Source organism: Fonsecaea pedrosoi (assembly GCF_000835455.1).
Source record: "Fonsecaea pedrosoi CBS 271.37 unplaced genomic scaffold supercont1.3, whole genome shotgun sequence".
Taxonomy (NCBI): domain Eukaryota; kingdom Fungi; phylum Ascomycota; class Eurotiomycetes; order Chaetothyriales; family Herpotrichiellaceae; genus Fonsecaea; species Fonsecaea pedrosoi.
The window spans coordinates 2,440,333-2,455,189 of NW_013550613.1; the positions used below are offsets into that span (position 1 = coordinate 2,440,333).

Below are 14,857 nucleotides of genomic sequence, written 5' to 3' on the forward strand. Positions count from 1 at the left end.
GCCACAGGTCCATCCTGACCTCGGACAAGCCTGCTCACGGGCGAAGGCTCCTTATGCTGCATAGAACTTCTGCCCTCTCCTTGTACAAACATGGGTCTCGTTCGCAGACTGCTGATTTGGGCAGCCGTTGATGGCGTCGTCCTCCAGGCTCACGGTCCTGCAGAGCACCCGAAAGCTCTTCAGATCGACTACAAGAGCCGACAGGTCAAGGAGCTTCAGAAGTCGGATGCGTTGGCGAAGAAACCAGCGCCTTTGGAAGCTCACGGCATAGTCGGTAAGGAAGCCCACAACTTGGCCGACGAACTCCGAGTCGCTTAGATCAGTTGTAGGTATGCTCTCGATTGCCTCGTCGTCTTTTCTCATCGCAATCACTCAACGGGAGCAAGTTGCCCAAATATTCGGCAAACCCGTCTATGTCATTACCGATGTTGCCATTCTCCCCCTGTCTTCGCAGAAAGCAGCGTCCCTGGCCATCATCACCGCCCTGGAGTCTCAAACTACAGAATCGTCCACAACTGACACCGATACCGATGTGACCGACACGGAGGAACAAAGTACTAGGCTAGAGGACCAGGGAGAGCCTGAGACTCCAATAGAACATACCACCCCTCAGCAAAAGATATCAAATCCCACCAGCATCGCCAGAGATGTCATTGCTAACCGAGGCCAATATGGACGATTTGCTGCTCAATGGTTTTCCAAGCAGGGCTGGGGTGGAGGCAAGACCTCAGGGACCACGTCTGACCCTGTAGATACGAGTGATGCCTCGCAGACGGGGACCAGGTCGAGTCCTGAAGCAGAAGCAGCGGTCGCAGCAAATCAACCTGAAGCCAGTGGCAACATTGAAGCACCAGAACAAACCCATAACAAAGACGCCGAGCAACTGCTCAACGACACCTCCATCACCGAGGCGACCCCCAAGATTCTCAGGAGGACGAAGATGATCTTGACCTCGGGCAGTTACTTCTTCTCGTACGATATTGATTTGACGCGCAGGCTAGCGGCCATGGAGGTGAGCGCGACTGCTCCTTCAAGTGAGACTCTTGACCCTATGGTATGTTCATGTTCATGATCGTAAAGAATGAGTTAGGTTCTGATTGCGACAGTATTTTTGGAACCGACACCTCCTAGGTCCATTCATGGATACCAGGCAAGATTCATTCATGATGCCCATTATTCAAGGTTTTGTGGGACAGAGGACTTTCACAGTTACAAAAGCAGAGTCAGAGAATCCAAACTCGGCCTCTGTGGTGGACGCTGAGCATGGCCAGCAATCGGCAGGGGTACAAGACGCCGTAAATCATGATCAACAAGGTCTTGCCAGCATCAGCACTGACATGCAGTCCTACCTCCTCACGCTGATTTCGCGGCGATCCGTCAAGCGATCAGGCCTTCGGTACCTCCGACGCGGCCTCGATGATGAAGGCAATTGTGCCAATGCCGTGGAAACTGAACAGATTCTGTCTGCTCCAGATTGGTCTCCTTCGCGGCGAATACGATCGTTTGTACAGACGCGAGCCTCTATTCCCCTTTACTTTTCACAGTCGCCCTATTCGTTGAAGCCGACACCGATGCTCCACCAGTCAGCATCCAAAAATGATGTAGCTATGAAGAAACATTTTCAGGATCTTCGGCGACGATACGGTGGAGTTCAAGTTGTCTGCTTGGTGGATAAACACGGTCCTGAGAAGATCATCGGCGATGCTTTCGAGAACAAGGTTCACTCCTTGCAGAAGTCTAATCAACTTGAAGACGTCCAGTATGAGTGGTTCGATTTCCATGCCGAGTGCCGCGGTATGAAGTTCGAGAATGTCTCAAAGCTTGTGGACAAGCTCGAAGATACCATCAAGAATTACGGGGAGACCGTGATTTCCGGAACCGGAATCGAGACAACCCAGTCAGGGATAATCCGTACGAACTGTATGGACTGCTTAGACCGCACCAACGTGGCACAGAGTGCTTTTGGACAGTACATGCTGCAGAAAGACCTGGCTAGGGAAGGGTTCGAGATTGATTTACTGCACGATGAGACCACCACCTGGTTCAACACCCTATGGGCTGATAACGGAGACGCCATATCAAGGCAGTATGCGTCCACGGCAGCACTGAAAGGGGATTTCACACGAACCCGGCGGCGGAACTATCGTGGAGCCTTGAATGATTTCAGCCTGACGTTGACTCGATACTACAACAACATGGTCAATGACTATTTCTCCCAAGCAGTCATTGACTTCTTACTTGGGAATATGTCATGGAGGGTGTTTGAAGATTTTGAGAGCAGTATGATGAGTAAAGACCCAGGCATATCTGTTGATCAAGCTCGGCAAGCTGCGATTGAGAGTTGTGCAAAACAGGTTATACAGGAGCAGGACGAAGATCTGATTCAGGGGTGGACAATGCTAACGCCCGCACACGAGAACACTCTGCGGACCCTGCCATTCGAAGAGGCGGTGATCCTGTTGACCGATGCAGCTCTGTACTGTTGCAGGTTTGATTGGACCACCGAAAAACTTGCCTCTTTTGAGAAAGTTGACTTGCGCTCTGTCTCCAAGATCCGATACGGGACGTATATCACGTCGACTTTCAGTGAAAAGCAGATGAAGGAAGAGCTGAATGCCGGGGTTGTGGTAATATATCATCCTGGAAAGGGAAGCACCATTCGGACGAACACGAGATCCTTACAAAACTACGTCGCGCCTAAGGCGGATGAGTCTGAGAATCGAATCGACGGAGGAACAGGGATCCTGTCTTGGCTGAGTCCCAGCCATGCACCAACATCGAGAAAGTTGGCCATGAAGGTGATCCCGGCAGCGACGACAGACTCAGATGGAGTGGTGGGAATTCAGGCCGAGGCACCGTTAGCGGTGGCTGAGAATGTGGCAGGCGAAATTCGACGAGCTCTCACAGGGAGCACAGAACAAGGTGAACAGCAAGGAAACGACCTGGTAGAGCAGTCGGCCATTATCTCGTTGGAAGAAGCGAAGAAACGTACTGGATATTTTGAGCAGCTAGGTCATTCCTTGAAGAAGATGGTGTGGACCTGAGGTAGTATCTAGAGCATGACGATAATATGCACAGCCTTGCGGCCCCCAGTATGTATCTCGTGCACGCTTGATGAGTGTCTCGTAACACAGTTAGCACAGCCTTGTTCGTCCAACAACTCACAACTTTGTTGTTCCCTTGACCCCTTCCAACGCTTCTTACCCGCCGCGTCGGCCCGAGAACGGATCAACATCGGTGTATCGTAAATCCGTCCCGGCTTAGTCACGCCTCCAATAGAATATGATTGGCGGGAAAGAGGGGCGCTAAAGACGATCTGGATCTGGGATCTTGCCATGCCGCAGCGTTTCATCCCCTCCTCCCAAAAACTGCTCTGCGTGCACTTGTCCAAAATTCTCCTCCACAATTACCCTATCGTCTTTTGTGTCAAAACATTGCTGAGGTTGATGACTGCCGTCTGGCTTGATGTGATTGATGGTGTGTGTACTGTATGTCCAAATTCTCGGCGCCTTGGATGATTGATGAAGAAGTGGGCAACTTTCAACTGACTGGGCTTTGTTCGCAGGTTTGTGAGGAAACGAGTCGGCTAAACTCACGATCAATCAACGTCCCACCTCATTCTGCCTCGGGTCTCATTGTATCCAAAGTTCCCACTTCAGACAAGCGGGAACGTGAAGGCTCTCCTGTCCTCCTCGGTTCTCTTTGAACGTCCCTCCCGAACCACGACACTGCGCATCTTTTTCCTCGATCGAAGAGCCTCCGGGCAACGGTGCCCGTCATGACGTGGCAACCGGAGGAGGATGGGTTGAGGCAGTTGTCGGAATTATTAAAAAATTCCTTAAGTGGCCATGACAGGAACAAGCAAAAAGAAGCTGAGGTGGTGCGTCTTGACTTCCTGTCGTCTGTCTTTTACTTCAGGCCCCAAGAGAGAAGGGGAAAAAAAAAAGAAATCCGGGGTAGAAGATCCCCGCGCGGGTCTTCTTCAGAAGGGACAATCCCAAACTTTCCAGAAGAGCAAAATCACTAACCAGGACATGAACCAAGCAAACAGATGCTCATGAATGCGCGCAACAATAAGGATTATGTCAATTACCTTACCTACATCTTTAGCACTCCGCAGCTTGGCCAGACTCTGAATCTCGCTGCACCCAGTCTTTTCCTCATTCGCTATGCCGCCGCTGTCAACCTGAAGAACCACATCAAACTGTTCTATAGCCAAATTCCCAAGGATCAATTGGCATACATTAAGGCGGCCACCCTTAACGTTCTCCGCGACCAGAACTCACAGTTGCGCAGTTTCGCAGGGACTGTGATCACCGAGACGGTCCAGCAGGGCGGTCTGCTGCAATGGCCTGAGATTCTGCAAGAACTGCTGGCGCTCGTCGGTAACGCCGGTGGAAACGTTGCAGGAGAGACGCAGGAAGGTGCGATGAGCGCTTTGGCGAAGGTATGTGAGGATAACCGAAAACTGCTCGACAAGGAGTTTCAAGGTCAACGCCCCATGAGTGTCATCGTGCCGAAATTGCTCGAGTTTGCTCTTCATCCAAACCCTAAGATCAGGGTCTTTGCGCTCAGCACCCTCAAGTCGTTTATTCCACAAAAATCGCAAGTGTTATTTTCCACGTTAGACGTCTATCTGCAGACTATCTTCCAACTTGCCTCAGACCCGGACGTGCAAGTCAGACGCATAGTGTGCCAGTCTCTTGTGCAACTGGTGGATGCGAGACCCGACATGTTGGCGCCTCATCTCGAGGGACTCGTCAATTATATCCTCACCCAACAACAATCGATAGATCACCCAGATCTAGCGTTGGACGCGGCCGAGTTCTGGTTGAATATCGGGGAACAAGATCAATTGCGAGGTCAAATGGGGCCTTATTTGGAAAAGATCATTCCTGTGCTTCTCTCGGGCATGGTATACGGAGAAGAAGATGCGTTCAGACTGGGTGGTGAAGAAAACAATGCCGATATTGAGGATCGTGCCGAAGACATCAAACCTCAATTTGCCCAGACCAAGGCGGGAAGAGGTGTTGTTTCAATCGAAAAGGACGAGAGTCAGCCTGGAACGCCACAGGCGAATGGGACATCACAACCTAAGAACGATCTCAGCGACGGGGAAGTTGAGGACGAAGATGAAGACGAAGATGAATGGGATGACGAAGATCCTGAGAACGCGTGGAGTTTGCGCAAATGCTCTGCCGCAGCGCTGGATGTTTTCGCGGTCAACTATCACTCGGCCGTCTTCAACATCATTCTGCCATACCTGAAGGAAAACCTTTCTCACTCTCTCTGGCCGAAACGCGAAGCCGCAGTCCTCGCTCTTGGCGCCATCGCAGAAGGTTGCATGGACGTCGTCTCTCCTCATCTACCCGAGCTCGTTCCGTTCCTCATCTCTCTGCTGTCGGACGAGGAACCAGTTGTTCGTCAGATTACGTGCTGGTGTCTGGCCCGTTACTCCGAGTGGGCGGCCCGACTGGAATCTCAAGCTGATAAACAACGATACTTTGAACCTATGATGGAGGGTCTCCTGCAGCGTATGCTCGATCCGAATAAGAAAGTCCAGGAAGCGGGGGCTAGCTCCTTTGCGTCCCTCGAGGAGAAATCTGGAGACAAATTGAAGCCGTACGTCGAACCTATCTTACGACAATTCACCGAGTGCTTCAGACGGTACAAGGACAAAAACATGTACATCCTGTACGACTGCCTGCAGACTCTCGCTGACAATGTTGGCTCACAAATTGCCACGCCGGAGCTTGTCGACCTGCTCATGCCTGTCCTGATCCAACGATGGAACAAAATCCAAGACGACTCCCGCGAAATGTTCCCCTTGCTCGGGTGTTTAGGGTACATCGCAATGGCTTACGGCGATACCTTTGCACAGTTCGCTCCCCCCATTTTCGACCGGTGCATCAAGCTCATTTACGCAAACCTACAACAGCACATGGCTTATATCAGTGGCCAGACTGTCGATCAACCAGACAAGGACTTCATCGTGACGGCTTTGGATCTTCTTAGCGCGATAATCCAAGCCATTTCTCCAGAGAAGTCAGCACCACTTGTACAGAACTCGCAGCCTCAGTTTTTCGACCTGTTGGGCTTCTGTATGGAAGATGCAACCACTGATGTGCGACAGTCCGCATACGCGGTTCTGGGTGACTGCGCGATTGCACTCTACCCCAGCTTGGATCCCTACCTAGAGAAACTGATTCCAATTCTGATAAGACAACTGGATTTGGACTCCATCCCGGACACGGATTCCGAAAACGGTTTCAACGTCCTCGCCAATGTGTGCTGGAGTATGGGCGAAATCGCGGCAAGAGCACCGGCCAGCAGAATCGCGCCTCTTATCGAGCCGCTCTATCGTGGTCTGCTGTCCATGATTACGAACGAAGAAGTCCCTGATGCAGCAAGTGAGAACGCCGCAACTGCATTGGGCAGACTTGGTGTGCCGTGTGCGGATCATCTTGCACCCTTCTTGTCCGAGTTCGCAGAGCCGTTTTTGCAGTCCATGTCAAAGATAAGCACATCGCATGAGAAGGCCTCGGCGTTCATAGGGTTCAACAATATTTTGGAGAAGAATCCTCAGGCCATGGAATCGAGTCTGGTCTTGTACTTTTCTGCAATCGCGCAGTTCCCCCTCAAAGGACGACAGGGACAGGAATACAGCGATGTACGAGCCAGTTTCGCCAGGGTCATCAACGGCCTTGGCGGATTGATTGGGCAAGAGCGGTTCGAAGGTTTCATTGCAGGATTGGCACCGCCGGTTCGAGCCAAGTTGAGGGATGGCTATGGTGTTGGCTCCGGATGAGGAGAGAGGCAACAGTTGCGGTATCTGCTCGGGTTGCGGAAACAGCCAGCCTTCATTCCCGCAACTAAGGAAAAATGGGGGTCTGAGGGCGAAGATGGACATGAAAATGATGCACAAACAAGCGAACCGACCCAACTACATTACGTTCAGCTGTCTGGGGTGGGGAAACGATGAATAAGGGAGTGCTGAGTGGCCGTGAAGATACAAAACAATTGACATCATTCGTGATGGGGTAGGAAGAAAGAGAAATTCAACCAAGGCCAAAATGTAAGACAGGAGCCAGACATGAATCGACATGATGACGAGACCGAGATGAACAGGGGGCGGAAGAGGAGAGGAAGAAATTTTAAGAAGAGGAAAAAAGAATCAATTGAGCTGGTCGAAGCGAATTGCAACATGGCCCCCTTGCTTTTTCCGTGCGTGGAACAAACCATCTTTGCCCTATTGTCGTCACGTCGTCGTTGAGAGAGCGTCCAAGAAAGAGAAACAAGAGAGGTAGAGGCGGGCAGGGCCAGAGGCAGGTGACATGACAACGACACACGATATTCAAGCGATTCGAGCTGCCGCGACGGGAAACGTTGGGGGGAGCTGGTAGCTATCTCACCGTCTCGCCCGAACAGATAGATACCCCGGTTGTGGGCCAAGAGGAAGGAAGAAAGAAGGGAAAGAGGAGAGATGCCATGCCCTGTCCTGTCCTGTCCTGTCCTGCCCCCTACTCACTCACTCACTACCCGACCCCCCCACCCCGGTCCCCATACGCGTGTGCAATGCAACGGGTCCTTTCAAGGCAGAGAATCAGAAACGGGAAACCACCGAGCGAGTCTTCAAATCGATCGATCGAATATGGATGGGACAACAAAATCATGCTTTTTTTTTTTCCCCTTCTTTGTCTTCATGTAGAGAGCGTGGTTATTTTCCCCCCTTTCGCCTTGTCTCCCTCTCCCTCTCTTTCCCCTGCCCCCCCTCTTTCTTTTTCATTGTATAGCGTAGATAGTCACGATAGTCTAGTGTAGATAGCTAGGTAGCGATGGGCACCCGAGCCTCTCTCCTAAGCGCTTTGGGCGTGTTGAGCATTGAGCGGTCGGTCACATATATACATACATAGCAGCAGCAGCAGCACTAAGTCAAATAATAAATAGACCGCAGGGAAAAATCAGAATCAAACAAGTCAAAGTTTGTAGTCAACATCAAGTGGTATTTGAGACATAACTAAAGGAGACACCAACCTGTCTTGCACTTACACGCAAGCAGCTTTGGTATCGTGGATATGCTAGATGCTGCCTTCTGTCACAAAAAAGCCACTCGAAAATCACTGCCTTGCCAGTTGTCTTTCCTTTTTGGCTCGGTCAGTGGAATCGTGTCAAGCCTCATGCAATGGTGGCGGCGCCTGCTATAGCTGTTCAAGGCGAAAAGAAAATGTCGAAAATCCGTGTCAGTGACCCTCCATCTCACCCACCCTCAATGAGACGATGACTTGCCCCTTGTGAACTCACCAAAAAAAAAAACGCCTATCTTGCTTGTACCATCCGGTATTACATTTGTTGCCAGTGTTGCGACAGGGACGAAAGGATAATGTGAAGCGTGAGCTGGTATCGTCTGCAAGACTTAGCTGAAAAATGTATGCTGCTGAGTTCCAGTCTCATTGACAAAATCAAGTCTTGATGGAAGAGAGCGATGGGATCGTTACCCACTGCTTGGCGCGCAGGTCGATCGAACAGTATCGTTTAGACCACAATTGTTTTCTGTGCAGGAGTAAATGCGTACTTTGGCAACATGGCCATCTTCTCTTCAGGACTTGTCTCGTTATCAGAGTAGACCAACCTGGTTGCTTTTGGTTTCTCCTTCTCCTTGTCTTTCTTCGGTCCAGCTTTATCTTCGCTGGCTTCGTCCTTGGTGGTGGCCGACGCAGTGGTGGCAAGTGGCGTTCCGGGTTTGGCGACAGCCTCGCCAGCAGCAGCAGCAGCAGCGGCGGCGGCGGCATCGGCATCAGCTTGTTTCGAAGCATTTGCAATCAAGTCATCAAGAGATGAGGCATCTTGAGCTTCAACAGCAGAAGGCTGGTTCGGTATGGGAACCTGTGGCGGGACTTGCGTGCTTGTGCTGCCTTGAGTCTGTCCGGGAGCGTACTGCGGCACAATGTTATGGGATTGTGGAGCAGGGATCTGACCTTGATGCATTTGTTGAAATTGGAAAGCATTGACTGGCGGAGCACCAAAAGCGGGCCTCTGCGGCAATCCTGGAGCACTAGGTAGACTTACACTGCCAGTACGCACTGGTGCAGGAAAATTACCGTTTGTAGCAGGCGAATGGGAGCGTTGTGTGAGAGCTGGGGGTGGCTGAGGAAACCCTGGGACTGGAGATCCCGATGCAAATGGACGTGGAGGTCCAGCGGGTTGGGGAGGATAGGCTTGGCCTGGATAGGGTGACGTGTACTGAGGTGGTGAGAAACTCGGTTGTGGGGGATAGCCCACCGGTGAAGGTTGCGGCGGCTGAAATGATGGCTGCGGCGGTTGAACGTATGGCTGTGGAGGGTATGGTATCTGTCCATATCCAGGTTGCCCAGGCTGTGGAGTTGCAGCGTGTTGGCCGTAGGCTTCGCCAGCAGGCGGAGATGCGGCAGAAGGATATATAGGCGACGCCTGATACGGAGCAGATAAAGCGGTTGGGGGTTGGGCGAAGGAAGGGGCTTGACTGTACGAACCATTCGTAGGTGGCGCTGCATAGGGTTGTTGATATCCAGGGTAGGTTGGAGACGCTGCCTGTTTTGAGAATGAGTGAGTGTGACACGGTGAAGACTTAAATCGACTCACCGTATTTATCTGGGGTTTGGCTTGGACTATAGTAGCTGTAGGAGGGTTAGGAGTGCCACCACCACTGCTTCCTCCATCGGCTTGCTCAGCAGCCAGTTTGGCAGCCTTGTGTTCTGCCAGACGTTTCTTAATATCGGAAACAGATTCGATCTTGGGTTTCTTGGGGGCATTCGGATGCTGGGCACTTTGAGCATTATTGCCAGAAGCCGCCTGCCGGTCAGCTTGAGCTTGGTGAAAGTTGGTCAGGACTCGCTGATTATGTTGTTGGATGATATCTTCGGGTATCCCCTCCATCCCAAATATTTCGATATCTAAACCCGCTCGGTTAGGGAGGGCATTGTCGACCGCGGTGAGATTCTCTTTGTGGACTTGGCTCATGTGGACGCTGAGGCCTCCTGCCGTGTTCAACCTTCGACCGCATCTTTCGCATTTGAAGTGCTTTGCTTTTTGATGGTTGATCAGAATCTTGAGGTCGTCAAAGTCACGCTCACAGTAGTAGCACCATGGCCGTGCGAGCACCTCTTCGACATCGGGATGGTGACGCTTCTTCTTGGTCATGACGAGGGCGTGCAGGGGAGAAGCAGAGGCGTCTTCGGGATCGTGCAGCTGAGAAAGGACTAGCAGCCGGAGAGCGGAGAATGCTAGATGAGTGTTGAGATTTCTTGTGAAATGGAAGAAGATCACAAACTCGCCGAGATAAAGGAGCACAAATTCACGCGATGGCCGGACGATAGTGAACTTGATGCCGTGGACTTGGAGGAGACAATAACAACATGAAGAAAGGGAAAAAGGTCCGCAAAGTGAAATGTCCGAAGCGCAGTTTCGCTCCTGCCAAGACTTGACGGGCGACTGCCACCCACTGCTGACTTGTTCCTGGTGGTTGGAAATTGGACTTCAGCCTTGCCCGCAGCTCAGCCTTGCAGCCTTGTTTTTCCGTATCAAGTAAGGCAGACAAATGCTTCCGTTGTACCGAGTACAGCATACCTACTCAGACATGGAAAAATATGGCATCGCTTTTATTTACTAAGACACTCGAGACTCTATCAATAAATTCCATATCTAAGACTCTGTAGGATGATTCTCTTTGAAACGGCAACTATCGCCCTACAGTGACACCTTCATACACATGTCGTGCTGTTGCCAAACCAATGATGTCTTCTACCAATAGACAAACTTAGCCACTGGATCTCCGTGTATTCCGTAGCGATCGCCTTGTCGATGGGGCATTCCCCTTGATCACAATCGTCGAGTCGCTCTCTTCTCTCTTCATGCTTGGCCTTCTGGTTGATGATGCGTGACTGTTCAGGTCTTTGCCATTTCTGTCCACCGCCACCTCCTCTCCTCTTGATGATGGTTCCATCTCTGTACCTGCCTGTTTTCCACTGTTCGTGCCATTGCGCTTATCTTGCTCCAAGTCCTTGTCTCTGAAAGTGGCGTTTTCCGCCCCAGGTGCTCTCCGGAAGGACTTCGTTGCTCGTGTGTTTACTCCCAGCTTCGGCGCGTGTGTTGCCACGCCATTGACGGCTTCTGGCGCCGGCGTCGTTGCAGGTGTTGATCGCTCGCTGTCCTCGGCTCTTTTGGGCTTGGTCACCCTTCGTCTCGGCTTTTGAGACTCGCTGGAGTCCTCGGTTTCTTTGACTGCTTCTTCTGGCTCCGCCGCCTGTTTTTTCGCCCGCGGTCTCTTGGCTTGGTTGGTCACTTGCCAGTAGTTCCATTTGAGCAGCATGCTCAGGCTTCGAACTGGATTGATGCCATTGAGGAGCTTGTGCTTCCACTCTTCTGCCCTTTTGGGGTCATCATGCAACCACGAGTGATCTTCCTTGATCGACTCAATCAAGTCCGGGTCTGTCCACTTGTGTGTGCGTTTCGACATGGGCGACAACTCCCGCCATGTTGGCTTGGACGATGACGATGATGACGGCATTACGGGTTTGACACTAGCTGGAACCGGGGCGGTTTGAGTGGTCGAAGCCAATTCTCTCTCCTTTGCTTTGGTATATTGATTCGGATGCTTCGGTTTGGGCTGTTCGCCACCATTGACGGTAAGATGGATCTTCCGGCGTTTCGAAGTAGGCGTATCTTCCCTGGTGTCGGCTCCTGAGGGGCTTGCTCGTTTTTTGCCATTTGGAGTAGAAGCTGTCGACGGAGCCTCCGACACGTCTCGCGTGGGCGGGAACTTTTTGCCATCAAAGCGAGTTCTGGTCAACCGTTTGTTGACGGCCTTGTCGGGAGTTTCACCAGGGACTTCGCTACCTTCGGGCGATTGAGGTCGAATAATCTCACCATTTTCATCCACATTGCGCTTAACATATGTGATGTTGTATTCTTCATGGTGAGTTTGTTGACGTGGAATGAGGAGCTTGCCGTCCTTTTCGACGGGGATCCAGCCGTCGACGTTTCGGGGATCTTTGGCTTTGGCGAGCTTGGCCTTGTACTCTCTCTCCTTGGGCACAAAGCCGCCTTGCTCAAAGGGTTCTTGGAACAAGCGCACATCGTGTTTTTCCCTCTCGGTCAGATCATCGGCAGATCTCAGACCAGGAATGCCGGCATGGAGAAGCGCTGGCCGATTGGCATCATACTTGTAACCGTACAGCGCCGCTTCTTTCCTTTCCTCAAAGACATCCGGTGCCGGGAGATCTCTGGGGTTTTTGGTGATTTCTTTGCCCTTGATGTTGGCGATGTGGCGTTCTAGCTCCAGGTATTCATTCTGGGCGTCTATCATGGCAAGTTGATTGTTAGCACTCGCAGCGTAGAGTTGTTGTTGGTTCAGATTGGCCAGATTCAGGATGAAATTTTGCGGATCCGTCAGTGGTCGCCATCCATCGTCGCCCAGCTCTTCCGAACTGTAGGGCAGGGGTCGGATAGCTGATTCGCCAAAGGCAAAGCGCCACAGAGTGTCGATTTCGGTGGCTGACATGGTGCAAAGCAAGAGGATACGCGATGGAGAAGCGCAAGGTTACTTTCCATCTAGGTGATGAGGGATAAATGAAGATGTTGGTGTAATGATGAGCGGATGGAATGGCATGAAAAAGGATGGTTCGGGGCGGAAAGCAAAAGGGCAAGTTTTGGGGGGAGTAAAGGGCAGAGTGGCACTCAAACAAGGTGGCTGGGAAACAAGTGACTTGAGACAATAGATCAGACGTCAATGGAGATGAATGAATCAACTATTCAAAACAATGGAAATGAGAATCTCTGAAGGTCCGGCAGGAGTGCTGTTGTATCGGGGGGTGGTGGTGGGAGGCGGCCAGGATGGCTGATGAGCACTTAGTATTTGGCCGGCCGACCAATCAGATGCCGCCCTTTACACCAGTCCCGCCCGGCCAATCAGAGCCACTCCTCCCTTTTTTGTGGCATCCAAGACACAAATTTTTCCTCCTTTTTAATGCACCGTGGCCCGATCGGGTATTGCAAGTACACGTTAATCCGTGATACCAATCTGTGGCAAAAGGGATGGAATATGGAAAATAACTGCCTTTCTGGTCAATGTTTGCTTTCCATTGGACATGCACAATCTACTCTTTTTGTCTATCACAATGCCTTTTTGCGGAAGACTTGTTCCAAGCAGGGTATCAACAAGGCCTGCACCCTATTGTAGGGAATTGTTGTCGTTTGATATGGCAGAAAACCACCATCGAGCCCGGATGTCAGACAGAGTTCACGTAGCACCATGGCTCAGCTTCTCCCTCATTCTCTTCTCCGTCGCCTGTTTCGCTTGGTCTATCCACGCATCATAGGTTCCATCTTGAATCTTCATCTTGACCACCCCCTTGAGCACTTCCTCCGTAAAGCCCACAAAGTTGTGCCGTCGAAGTGCGTTTTCAAAATCCCATTTTTCTCGCTTTCGTTCCTCCTCCGCAAGCAGCCCGGGCTCCTGGAGTTCGCGCCACTTGATCCTCTGATCTTGGCACACGACCATGAGGTTGAAGCGGATCTCATCTTCTGGGTATCTCGAAATCCTCCTTTGCAACACAGACATGATCTTGTCCGGGAATTCGTCCGAGGTGCAGTCGCCATGAGAGATGGGATAGGGTTGGAGCCCGTCGAGCTCGTACAGTTTGCCATGGTATTGCGTGTACGCAATGAAGTGAAACACGTCTTCGGTTCCCGCGTTGGGGTCACGTAGAGTCTCGTCAACAAACGGGCTAGATTTCGCGAAGCTGTTGTGTACAGTCCGTATCATTTCCGAGTTTGAGAGCGATTCTCCGCGCAGCCCCGGGTCAAAGCCCGTCGTGAACTCTTTGAACTCTTGTAGGGCAGGTCCGATGTCAATTCTTGCTCCTCCCCCATCCGTCCCCGACGAAGCGCCGTCGACCGACTTGTCATTGTTCAAAACCACTGAGAGAACAGCCTGCGTACCACAGGCGTTTTGTATCGTCTGGGCGGCAAAGAAGAGTCCCTCGTCCTCGACTGCGGTACGATCGTAGGAGCCATCTTGAGGCGCACTTTTATTTTCTGAACCTTGGCCGATCCATTTGAAGAGGAAGATGACGCCGTAGACGGGACTGAAGTACAAGCCGGGGGCGGTGTTAGCGTGGCTAGTTTCACATGGGAACGACCCGCGCGGGACGCAGAGGGGAAAGGGCACGGGGAGTACCTCAGAGCACGGATCCAATCTGCGTTCAGTGAGAATAGCTCTTCAACCTGCACGTCCTTGACTCCCAGCTGTTCGATCAGAGAGGTGAAGACACCCTGTAGCAAACATCAACTTGTCAGCGATTCCATCGTGAATGCGATGCGCGGTCGAATTGGAACACCGGAACGACAAGGGGGTATGGACCTTGTGTTGGGCTTACTTCGTCTGATTCGATGGTGCTCCAACCACCACTGGCGGCATCTTCAGCCATCTCAGAGGGGGTTGCGGACGAACAGAAGGGTCAGGTGCGAGAACTTCAACGCCTGCGCCGTCGGATCGATGGGTCAGTTGGAACTTGGGATATGCACGAATCTGTGAACAAGTAAACATCCCCAGAGTGGGGGTTAATTAACTGCAGACCTCGTACGGTCAAACTGCGCTCCCCTGCAGGTCAACTTGCTGCACTGTGGCTCCTACGGGGCGAGGGGGTAATAAAAGTGGGATGGTTTGATGATGCTGACAAGTAGGTTCCTTTCCCCCGTAACTTAGCGATGCTTGTCCATTTGGAGGCTACAATACGAGGTACATACCTCGTATATAGATAGGCATGTACCTTGTACCTCAACCTTGGGCCACCCTCCCCTCTGCATCCTTTCTTCTGCAGGT

General features: G+C 51.7%; 5 protein-coding genes across 5 annotated transcripts; 2 read left to right on the top strand and 3 right to left on the bottom strand.

The window, feature by feature from the left end:
• Positions 1–90: 90 nt before the first annotated feature.
• Z517_04796 (uncharacterized protein) lies at positions 91–3,044 on the top strand (the record flags this gene model as incomplete). Its single annotated transcript, XM_013430124.1, has 3 exons — positions 91–274; positions 330–1,054; positions 1,107–3,044. 3 exons carry the CDS (start codon positions 91–93, stop codon positions 3,042–3,044), a joined length of 2,847 nt encoding a protein of 948 aa, XP_013285578.1.
• A 1,007-nt stretch (positions 3,045–4,051) lies between these two features.
• On the top strand, positions 4,052–6,808 carry Z517_04797 (uncharacterized protein; the record flags this gene model as incomplete). The annotated part of the gene is made up of 1 exon (XM_013430125.1): positions 4,052–6,808. The coding sequence occupies one exon, from the start codon at positions 4,052–4,054 to the stop codon at positions 6,806–6,808; it is 2,757 nt and encodes a 918-aa protein (XP_013285579.1).
• Positions 6,809–8,532: 1,724 nt separating this feature from the next.
• Positions 8,533–10,176, bottom strand: Z517_04798 (uncharacterized protein; the record flags this gene model as incomplete). The annotated part of the gene is made up of 2 exons (XM_013430126.1): positions 8,533–9,567; positions 9,619–10,176. 2 exons carry the CDS (start codon positions 10,174–10,176, stop codon positions 8,533–8,535), a joined length of 1,593 nt encoding a protein of 530 aa, XP_013285580.1.
• A 616-nt stretch (positions 10,177–10,792) lies between these two features.
• Z517_04799 (uncharacterized protein) lies at positions 10,793–12,535 on the bottom strand (the record flags this gene model as incomplete). Its single annotated transcript, XM_013430127.1, has 1 exon — positions 10,793–12,535. The coding sequence occupies one exon, from the start codon at positions 12,533–12,535 to the stop codon at positions 10,793–10,795; it is 1,743 nt and encodes a 580-aa protein (XP_013285581.1).
• Positions 12,536–13,273: 738 nt separating this feature from the next.
• On the bottom strand, positions 13,274–14,462 carry Z517_04800 (uncharacterized protein; the record flags this gene model as incomplete). The annotated part of the gene is made up of 3 exons (XM_013430128.1): positions 13,274–14,120; positions 14,213–14,307; positions 14,412–14,462. 3 exons carry the CDS (start codon positions 14,460–14,462, stop codon positions 13,274–13,276), a joined length of 993 nt encoding a protein of 330 aa, XP_013285582.1.
• Positions 14,463–14,857: the final 395 nt, after the last annotated feature.